Below are 11,032 nucleotides of genomic sequence, written 5' to 3' on the forward strand. Positions count from 1 at the left end.
AAAATCAGTGGAATCCAGATTCAAACCCAGATCAGTCTTGTTCCACTGTTCTTTCCTTATTCTTTTCAATTACTCCATAGCTGGGAAGTCTCATAGACTAGATTATTAGGCCCCTTGGTTTTCATATATGAAATCACTTGGCCTAGACAATGTTTGGCTCCAAAGGCAAATAGTAGGGACAGGAGCTGTCGTTTTGCAAGTCATATAACTACACCTTTGTTAGTCATTCAATCATGTCCAACTCTTTGTGACACCATGGACTGCAGTTCACCAGGCTCCTCTGTCCATGGAATTCTCCAGGCAAAAATACTGGAGTGACTAGCCATTTCCTTCTCTAGGATATCTTCCCAACCCAGGGAATGAACCTGGGTCTCCTACATTACAGGCAGATTCTTTACTGTCTGTGCCACCAGGGAAGCCCTACCAGCATCTTTAACCTTAGCATATTCTAAGGGGGATCATGCTGCATGGCCCTCTGATGGCCCCACTCATCTGGGACCCTGAGAGACCAGATTTGGGATTATAACTATAACCTGGAAAGAGCAGAATTATCTGGTAGGAGGGGGAGTGTGGGCCATAGTTTTGCAGCCCTGATGGATGGTAATCACATATAGAGGTCATTGGCCAGGACTAAGGATCCAGGAGTATGGAGGCAAAACATCCAAACTGCAGGGTGAGTCACTAGCTGAAGTCAGGTTGGCTATGATGCCTGGAACAGAAAAAGGGAGGGTTCTGGGACTCCTCAGAGGCAACTGGGAAAAGAGCCCAGGAAGACTACTCACCTGTGGCTGCCACTTTACAGGCCTGAACTCTCTTGAAATGTGATAACCCATATTTATCACTTCATATTTCTCCACTTCATTTTTCTCATCTGAAAAATGAGGGAGTTGTGCTTGAAAGTCTACAATTCTTTTTGTCTAATGTCTCCTACCTTGAAGTTGACTTTGCACTCTAGGTGTCAGTCTGCATGATGAAAGGATGCTCTCTAGTATCACATTAGACTTTCTAGCTTCTATAAGCCTATACATGCTTTTTTTAAATCCATATTTTAAAAATAATTTAATCTGTTATTGGCTCCGTTTCACAAATGAAGACATTTAAACTTGGAAGACTAAGCCACTTGTGCACGTAATGAAATCAGATTAGAACCCTGGGCTGCCGGATTCCAAAGTCTCTATGCTATATTATCTTTTTCCCTACTATATAGAAGAGCCAGTGCCAATGAATGATCAAATAAGAGAGCTTATCAAAGGGAGAATCACAAATTGGAGAGGAGGGAAAGGATAGGCTTGAAATGAAGTATGTGACTTCATATCCTAGAATGGGTCTTCAGAAAGAAGAGAGAGAGGCAAAGACAGTAATGAGATAATACACTTGAATGTTGGGTTAATATGGAACAAAAAAAAAATGTGGAAAACACGGTGAAATACTGCTTATAATGGTTTAGAGAAAAAGAAAGTGGAAAAAAAATATGTGCATGACCTACCAGGTAGCAGATGTGTGGACAGGTGAGGAGTTGTTGGCAGAAATAGGCCTTCAAATGCAAGGTGGCCCAGGCAGGACCAGTTGCCTGTCAGCAGGTTTTCCTATAGAGGTCATAAACTATTTTTAAAGCCTTTCAGAGTTGCCCATAACAAGAGGAAAGTCATTAACCTGAAGTGTGCTTATCATATGATTCTGTTATTGATGGTACAGAGAACAGCTACCACATTTGTTAATGTTCTGGGAGCTCTGTGATCTCAAAGGTTCTGTCTGATTATCCATTGTGTGTTAAGATCATGTGTTCAGATTTTAATTTTGAAAAAAATAAAATCACTATAATTACATCATACCTTCTCTTACTGAAAGGAGAGATAACATCTAATCCATATGTCAAAAAAGATAAAATGCATATTTTCTATTCAAATGGAACATAAAGTTATGTAAGGGAAAAAACGTGAAGAAAATAAGTAGAGGAATATGTACCATGAAGATAGGTGGAAAAAACAAAATGATACAAGTGAATCTTAATATAATTTCTGAATCTCTTGAAATCTGGGTAAGTGAGCTACTCTACAAAGTCAAGTATGTGTCTCCAGGTGAGGTGACTGTCTCAGGATAGGGCACAAGAGTGGAACATCCCAAAGTATCTGGTAATAGACATCAGCAGCAAAAAGCTAAATCTGTAGAGAATACAAAGGGATTGCCCAGATCAGATTTGGGGAAATATGTGCTCCAGAAAGCAGCGGAGGAAGTACAGATAGTGAATGTAGGTGTTATGTGGGTGGGGGAGGGAGGGATAAGGAGTTGAAAAGACTGAGGGAGGGAGTAAAAGGAAATTGAAAAGCAAGTTTGTCTTAGGGACCCTTATCAGGTACTTCCTCTTCCTGGTTTTTAAAAAAATATTTATTTTATTCATTATTTATTTGGCTGCACCAGGTCTTCATTGAGGCACGTGAGATCTTTCAGTTGCATCATGTGAGTTCTTAGTCACTGGACCACAGGGAAGCCCCGCTTTTCCTATTTTAATTCTCCTACAGTGTTAGCTGATGAAGACTTTCAGTTGGTTGAAGTCTCAGCACAAGACTCTTAGAGAACCTGTCTAATTTCATCAGTCTGGAGGGCTGAGTGGCAGAGGCTCAGTTCTGGGTCTCTAGCTAACTGCCTCTGTTCACACTGCAGCTCTGTCACCTGCCTAGCCACGGGAACTTGGGAGATAGTGGCCATTACTGCACTTCTCTGTACTTCGTCTTCTCATTTATCTTATCTCATTTATTTGAATATATAAAATGGGGATAGTAATACAAAACTAGGTTTTAGTTTTAAAACCTAAAGAGCTTTGAAAACCAAATTATTTTTTATAAATCATTTGGTGGCAAAAGCTGACCTGAACTGATGTGGGGCTGTCCTTAATTTCAGTTTTGCTACCAAGTGTGAATAGTCATAAATTTCACTGCAGAAATATTGTGTTTGACTAGAGCTACTCCATACCTGACTTGGGGTGTTAATAATTTATATAGTACCTGCATAATTGTTACCTTTTAAAAGTCTGAAATATTTCACATTTGGCTCCAAGATATCTGTGGATCTATAGTTCCTACTTCACAGGTTTACTGTAAGGATTAAATGTGCTTCCTCATATAAAGCACCTAGAAAAAGTGCCTGTCACATATTAAACTCAGTAACTGTTGGCTGTTATTATTACTATACTGTGTACTTTTAAAAGCCCCACTTTGTTGAAAGCTGTGAGTTGAGAAACTGCCAAAATAATAACAGCCAAGCTAATTTATTTAGATGAATGTCAGGGCTCCTGATTTAAGCTTAGCTAGATCTTCCACATGCCTGGAGGGCTGGTAATGGTGAAGGGAGTGTTTGACAAGGTTCTAGAAACTGAAGAGTCAAAGACCTTCCTGAAATTAAACAAAAAAACAAACAAACAAGGCAGAGAAAATTAAAAGCAGAGTTAAGAGACACAAATTTAACTGAAAGACCAGGAGTCTGAATGAAAGGAGCCATTCAGGGTATAGCAGGGTGTTTCTGCCTCCATATGCCCTGATTCCCATGAATTTCCACCTGAGTCCCAGCAGAAGGGGACTGCAGGGAAAGAGCATTTTACAGCTGCTCCTGGTGACTCAGTATCCAGTTGGGAACATCTGAGCTGTGGATTCAGCCTTCCAGTGGCCTAGGCTCCAGGGGGCAGAAGCTCCTGCAGCGTACACTGGGGTAGGACCTCAGGCCCAAACCACCAGTAGTATTTCTGGTGGACACTGGCAGCTTTTGCCACCCTTTGGGCATCTACAGTGACCAAAGGAAGCCACAAGAGGCTTCCTGTTTGAGGAAGAGCAGTGGAGAGGAAGAATCAGGGAAATATGGTTTAGTGAACAATATTGTGACACTCTTTTTACTCCTAGCCTATGACCTGGGAAATTTAGGGTTCAGATAGAAGGCAGTAGAATAAACTAAAGAAAAGAAAAGAAATGCCTGCTAAAAATGAAAGATTGTGTTCAAGTTGTAATTAAGTTGCTCCCAAATCTGTGCTTTTCTGAACCTGCTGTCCAGCAAATCATACCACAGCTCTGGTGTACAGTGATACAGTGGGGTCTCCACTTCCCCTAAGAAGCTATTGGAGGGGACTTCCCAGGTGATCCAGTGGCTGAGACTCTGCACTCCCTGGTCAGGGAACTAGATCCCACATACCACAACTAAGAGTCTGCATGCTGTAACTAAAAGGCCTGCCACAGGCAAATAATAATGTTTCAAAAAAAAAAAAAAAGTCTATTGGAAATAATGGGCCAAGACACAAAGACTTTCAAAATGATAAGGCAAGTGCTTGGAAGGGAAATTTTCCAGTTCACTTGAGGTCATTTGTGTTACTCCCAAATAAAGCAGATGCCATTTTCAAATGGGGTCTCCTTGGCCCAGTGTTCTTTTCTTAGCATGATTAAGGACAGATCATCTCTAATTGCAACACCGGCAGTTAGCAGAATTTGGGATTATGTTAACACTTTTAGTCCTTAATGATGAATGAGTCATATGTCAGGCTGTGACAAAAGGCTTCACTCTTTAAACAAGGGCTGCCTGGTTCTGGCACATTATTAATTGCAGAAGCTTAAATCCAGGATAACTGGATTTAGGAGGTTAGTCCATATTTTAATTCCTTGTAATAGATTTTGGCCCCTTCACTACCATTTCCCTGCTTTCGTATGTTATCTAATAGAGTTGAAAAAAAACAAAAACAAAATCCTTCTTTAGTAGTGAGAAGTTTCTACAAGAAGTCTCTCAACCTCAAGGTTTTCAAACTATAATATAATGCAGAGAAGAGCCAACACTTTCTGCAAATGGGGTTTATTGGAGGAAATTCAGTCAAGGAAGTATTCTAAGAACCTGAATCCTAAGGAACCAGAAAGGCAGGACTCACCGGAGGGCTGAGGGTAGCTGATGGCATGCCAGAGCAAGGACTTGACTTGGAAGAGCTTAGGAAACCATCCAGATCTGGTCTGAAACTGCAGAGGAACTGGGATGAAAACAAGGTGGTTGCCAGAGATGTAAAGTGGGATTTGGGCAGGGATGAGAGCCTGGCTGGTTTCAGGGGGCAAGAGAAGCTCTGGCCTGGAACTTGCAGGTAGGTGTGTGCCTAGGTGTTCCAGAGGATAATGACTGTGACAACGGAGGTGGCCATGAAGAGCAGGTAGAGACGGAAAAGCAGGGTGTCCATCATGTGGCTTAACCGCACCCACAGGTGGACCAAGTGCTGCTTCTTAGCCTTGTCTTCCTGCTGGTTCCTTGCTGACCCAGGGCACCCATTTAGCTCTGTCTCTCTGGGACCTGGCACCTTCCCCACCAACTCCATGGACTCCTTCACACCTATGGAGAGACAGACTCAGCTGTGGGCCACCAAGGTCAGCTGGGGAGTTATGTGGGGAGGGAAGGAGGTGGGAGCAGGGAAGCAGAGGTGATAGAAGAGGAAGCCTGGGCAGTGCTGACTTCCCTCACCAGGCAGGTGGGCAAGGTCCACGTTTCCCTTCCAAGGCACAGTGAGGCAGCATGTCCTTGGGCTGGTGCAGTGTAGAAGCAGGGAGTGGAGCCAACGAGGCATGGGTGGGGGCTGGGTGGTGGCCAGGTGCAGCAGGTAGGAGATGAAGATGGTCTCTAGCAGGCTGAGCACCATCAGGGACAGACACAGGGCAAAGTAGACACCTGGAGGGAAGTTGGGCCTGCCTGAGGGCCAGAGGCACCAGCCAGGACTTCTTATTTTCTTTCCCCAGAAAAGAGGCCCTTTGCCAGGATCTCTTTTCACTCTGACCTGTTTCATTGGTCTGTTCCCCCATCCCATGCCCCACCCTACTTTTCTTCTCCTAAAGGTGGGAGGGGCCATACTGATGAGGGAGGTGCTACTGGAGGGGAGTAAGTCATTCATAATGAGCAGGAAGACGTTGTAGCCCAACACGAGTGTCATCTTGAATGAGGCACGGTTCTTGCTTTCTGCCGGCAGGTAGAAGCTGAGGGCGTCGATGGTGACCAGAAAGCTGCTGGGCACCAGGAGGTTTATGACGTAAAGGGTGGGCCTGCGCCTGATGGCCACCTGATGGGGAGGGGAGAGGGAGGCAATTGAGGAGAAGGCTGGGAGGTTGCCAATCCAGGTAAGAGCAAGAATTTAGATTTGTCCCAGAGCAAACTTTCTAGTAAGGAAACATTACCTCAAGTTCCTTTCTCTGTCCTCCCTCTCCAGCAAAGTCATCTTAATCACCACAGTGTCTTTCCATGGTTTAATTCTACCATGCTGCTTACCATTGAAACATATTTCATTCCTTCTTGGCCCATGTGTCAATTTTCTCTACCTAATTTTTTAATTCCTACCAATGTGCTCTCAGCAGAATTGAGGGACCAAATTCTTAGGTATTGTGTGCATTGTATTTCTGCTTGCTTTCCTCATCAAGGTATAATCTCTAGTGCCTTTGCTGGTGGACGTTTAAAACCAGTGGGAGAGAAAGCAAGACAGAGCAGACATTTTGGTATCACCAGGATTTGGAATCATAATATCCCTAAGAGAGTGTTTCATAACTTTTCCACCACCTCTTTTTAAAAATAGATATAAAAATTCTTGTCCTCCCAAAAGTTCTGATAGCCCTGGCAGCTGGTGAGGGAGTGGGGGACATGGAGTGGAGGTTCATGCTCACTGTAAATCACTGCTGTGGGAGCTTTGTTCCTTCCTCAGGGAGGATCCATTCAATCAACATTTCCTGAGTGCCAGGTACTGTTTTAGGTACGGGAGATTTTTCAGTGAAAAGAGTGATAGCAACCTCTGCCTCCATGGAGCATGTTTTCTTGTGGAAGAGCTTACATTCTGGTGGAGGACATGAGCTATGCATTTAGAAGAAGATCCCACCCAGGGCCACTGAACTCACAAAGAAGACGATTTGGTCATAGTCATTGGTGCCCACAGTCATCTTCGTCATTTGATGGATACCCTGAAGTACCCACTCCCCCTTGTTCCAAACGATGTTCTGTGATGTTTCCAAAATATCCCGCACATCCTGCTCCATGCCCAGGACCATCTTTTCCACTGCAAAGGAGACCCAGGCAATTCAGCATCCCGTAAGCCTCCTAACCCCTTTGCCCAGACTGTTGGATTCCTTACCACTTAGCTTCCACACCCCTTTCAGTGAGATTCACTCACTGTTCCAAGCTTTCTGTCCTCTTCTTCTCAAACCCTTTCTTTCTCTTTCAGCATGTGATTCTCACTCGCCTGTGTAGACGAAGGAGCTGAAGGTGAGGGTGCAGTTCTGTTCATCAAAGGGGAAATAGAAGATGTCCAGGTTGCAGATGCTGGTTACCCGCATTGGCTTACTGTATTTGATGTGACCATTACTGTTGACGTAAGCCATGAGACCTGGCGGGGTCTGATCTGTATCCATGCTGAGTGTGAAAAGGACAGAGAGGTAAAAGCTGTGGGCTCCCCATCAGACCTGGCCCTCATCCTCTCCCAGGTTGCCCATTTCTGTGCTCCAACCCCACTCACCTGACCTCCCCCTTCTACCTATCTCCCTGTTCTGGGGGTTTCAGATGCTACTCCTTTCTGGTTGAATCTGTGCTTGGCCCCCATTGGTTACATCATGCTCTTCCCTGGGTCTCCTTCTTGCTTTTTTCAGCCCTGACACTCACAGCTCCTCAATGAAGATATCTGGAAGCCACAGGTTCTCAGTTGCTATGCCCAGCTTCCTGATGCCCCCACATTCCTCTGGGTTCCAGGTGATGAATGGATTGTACCAGATCTGGAGAACACCATGGTATGGGACAAACAGGGGATGGGAACTGGTTTTAGTTTTCCTCTGTCTCTTGCACTTTACATTCCTTTCTTTACTCATTTCTTTGCTGTCCCACTGCCCCTCTGATGACAACTGTCACACTGTCACTGACAAACTTGTACTGCTTTCATTTCTCCCTTAGTGCTCTCTGGGGAGACCTTGAGCTTGGCTTTTGATTCCCTGGTATGGAGCCACTAAAATATTGGCTTCTGTGATCTTGGTTTATGCCACTTGCTTCCTGAGCCCTGTCTCTGCCCTCCTTAAACTGGCAGAATAAATCAGAAAGTTTTGTATTTTCATTATTGGTCCGGCTCTGTTTGAACTTGTTTACTTTGTGGATATTCTCAGCTTTATCCATTTTAATCCTCAAAGTTGGACCTCGCAGTAGAAAAAGGGAGGTACCATAGCAAAGGGGAAACTGAGTCTATCATACCATATTTAGCCACAGGAATGATGTCATCAATTGAAGCTGTGCATCCTGGAAAAACAGTTTTCATCCGAGATCATTAACTTTATGAAGTGAAATCCAATGACACCACCTACGTCTTAATCATTTCCAAGGTTGTTCTGTGTGGCAATTATGATTTTTAATCATAAACCACTAAAAAATGTAGGTCATATAATCCAGGGTACATGAGAAATGCAAGTGAAACCACCAGTATGAGAATAGTCCATTGAGATTATGTTTCTTATGGTGTATCCCCCCAAAGGGAGAGATTTTATCTGCATTATATCATTGTAGCATTCCCTGTCATGCCTCCCTATCCCAGTGAGTGCACCCACTTACAAAGTCCAGTCAGTGCACCCACTGCTCGTCACTAGACCATTACAGAGTTGGGTCAGGACTTACTACTTCCAGGATGGCAGACAGAGTGAAGGAGATGTTAACACGAATGGGGATGCTGACATTGGTGGCTGGACGGAAGGCCTTTCTGGCAAACGCTGCTTGGAAGGCAGCAGGATCCACCCCATGCTGGTCAAAGCCTGAGCAATTGATGGTGAATGTATCTCCTCTCCCTGGAGAGAGCGAGACTGTGAGAAGAGTGCCAGGGCTGGGGTTTGGGGAATGTTACTGCACAAAGAGACAACAGGGGTTATGGAAGAAGCAGGTAGACTCCTACTGCTTGGACCAGGCAGTGTGGGCTAGGCTGGACTGGTAGGCAAATGGTGGAAGTTGATAAGTGAGCTGAGTCAGAGCCCCATTCTCAGTTCCATTCTCTCTCTCTCTCCATGCAAAACTTGTCTACATGTGTATGCAAACTCAGCCCTGAGCACCAGTTTTTACTGTCCTGCTGTGTTCTTAACAACCTCACCACAAACCTCTGCCCTTGAGCCATTTGGGTGAATGTCACTGACAAATTTTGCAATCACAGTTCTCCTCCTCACTATATGAACAGGGCATAGATGGTCATGAATTAATAGTGAGGAAAATAATCAGGTGGGTAATGAGAAATCCATCCGTGGGACCTTAAGGAAGGAACTCAGTTTTCAATTTAATGGTTATATGTCTTTGTGTTGTGCTATGATTGTTCTCTTCTAAAACTCAGGACTCATCACCACTGAGACTATCTTATAAACAGTTCCTTGATATACCTCTTATACCGAACCCTTTTCTAATCATACTTTGTGGGGCAGGAACAGAGAATGTATGTGGTAGCATCTCCTGGTGGAGTCTGTTTTTGTCTATCTCTAATTTTGTGCTATACCTCATTGCTTAATCTCAATAATGAACAAGAAATTACTCTAGACTGGGAAATTATACTGAAAAGTTGTACTGAAAAGTCACAACAGAACTTTTTATCTACCTCAATTCCCTTGGCATCTTTCCTTTTCATTTGCTTAAGAGAAATAAGGCTATCCCAGTGGCTCAGCAGTAAAGAATTTACCTGCCAATGCAGGAGATCTGGGCACTCAGGTCCAATCCCTGGGTCGGAAAGATCCCCTGGAGAAATGAATGGCAACCCACTCCAGTATTCCTGCCTAGAGAATCCCACAGATGGAGAAGCCTGGTGGGCTACAGTCCATGGGGTCACAAAAGAGCTGGACACAACTGAGGGACTAAACAACAACAACAAAGAGAAATAAAGGAGAATTTTCTTCTTTCAACAACAGTTGATACCCAGAAACCGTGGGGGTAGATTATATGCCTGGAAAGAGAATGACATGGAGAAAGGAAAGAGGAGGGGAGTGGAGAAATAACCTAAGGGAAGAGTCAGATAACTGTTAGGACCCTAGAAAGTGCTATACCAAACTGTCAGTGTCATGAATTTCCATTTTTTCCAAAATGAACACCCATTTGTTATCTAGAAATAAAAAGAATTAGCCTGGTTTCTCTGTTCCCCAGACTTTATATGGATGCTGTGCTCTTGTTCTTGTCCCATCTTACCTTGAAGCAGCAGGTAGAGGATTAGGCAGAGGAGGAATCCTTCCCCATGGAGCCAACCTTGTTCCATATTCCTCTCCTTGGATCTTCTCTGGGGACTTAGTGATGATGTTGATCTTAAAAGACCGTAGGCCACACCTCACGCCCTAGCTTTGAATAATTCAGGTGTCAGGTGTCAATAGCCATCTCTCTAACAAACACCCCCTCCCCCAGTGGCAACAGAATCTCGTAGAGGACTACCCTACCCAGTACCCTAACTAGACCTGAACCTGGTCTCCAAAAGTCATCTGACAAACCAGTTTGGAGAGGAGGAAGAAAAAATATTTGGTCAGTGGGGCAGTGCTAATGGCCTCCTCATACTTTAGAATCACTCTGGCATATAGGGCACCATAGGAAAGGCACAGAATGCCTGCTGTTTCCTTCAAGTAGCACACACACTTGTTTTAACCCTGCTGTCATCGTTCCAAAAAAATTGGCGGGGGGCATCTTCTTTTATATAATCAACTTCAGACTCAGAGGTTTTATATATGACTTCTGTACTGGCAAGTCTTAACTTTTGACTTTTTGAGTGTGTCAAAAGCAGTTTGTACTGGAGGAGGAGTGGGTGGAGGGGAGATGGCAGGGTTTTTAGCAGAAGTTGATTTGTAAGGTCATGACCAATCTGCCTGCAAATTCATGTTGCTTTTGGCCCCGCTGGTGTTTTTAGGAAATTTGTTAGTTGTCAACATTTTAAAAATTGGGAGATTTCATGTAAAAACTGTGATTCTGGCTTCATTTGAAAAATAAGATCAAGCAATACTGGGCTCACATTTTTACTTTATACAATGCTTTCTGCCAGAGTTGCGAAGTGGTTAACCCTTTGGAT

General features: G+C 44.0%; 1 protein-coding gene across 1 annotated transcript; it reads right to left on the reverse strand.

Moving 5' to 3' along the window:
• Positions 1-4,999: 4,999 nt before the first annotated feature.
• Positions 5,000-10,237, reverse strand: LOC110128925 (5-hydroxytryptamine receptor 3C-like). The gene is made up of 9 exons (XM_020879991.2): positions 10,171-10,237; positions 8,635-8,801; positions 8,218-8,262; positions 7,642-7,751; positions 7,226-7,395; positions 6,885-7,042; positions 5,857-6,061; positions 5,473-5,676; positions 5,000-5,343 (listed from the first exon to the last, which is right to left on the reverse strand). The coding sequence occupies exons 1-9, from the start codon at positions 10,235-10,237 to the stop codon at positions 5,114-5,116; spliced, it is 1,356 nt and encodes a 451-aa protein (XP_020735650.2). The 3' UTR covers positions 5,000-5,113.
• Between the last annotated feature and the right edge of the window lie 795 nt (positions 10,238-11,032).

The sequence above is a fragment of the Odocoileus virginianus genome, chromosome 4, assembly GCF_023699985.2.
Source record: "Odocoileus virginianus isolate 20LAN1187 ecotype Illinois chromosome 4, Ovbor_1.2, whole genome shotgun sequence".
NCBI classification, from domain to species: Eukaryota; Metazoa; Chordata; class Mammalia; order Artiodactyla; family Cervidae; genus Odocoileus; species Odocoileus virginianus.

Coding starts and splice junctions, on each gene's coding strand:
- LOC110128925 (XM_020879991.2), bottom strand. CDS start 10,237: ATGGAACAAGGTTGGCTCCATGGGGAAGGATTCCTCCTCTGCCTAATC. Junction 7,752..8,217: donor CATTCCTGTGGCTAAATATG/GTATGATAGACT, acceptor GGTGTTCTCCAG/ATCTGGTACAATCCATTCAT. Junction 7,396..7,641: donor GATATCTTCATTGAGGAGCT/GTGAGTGTCAGG, acceptor TTTCACACTCAG/CATGGATACAGATCAGACCC.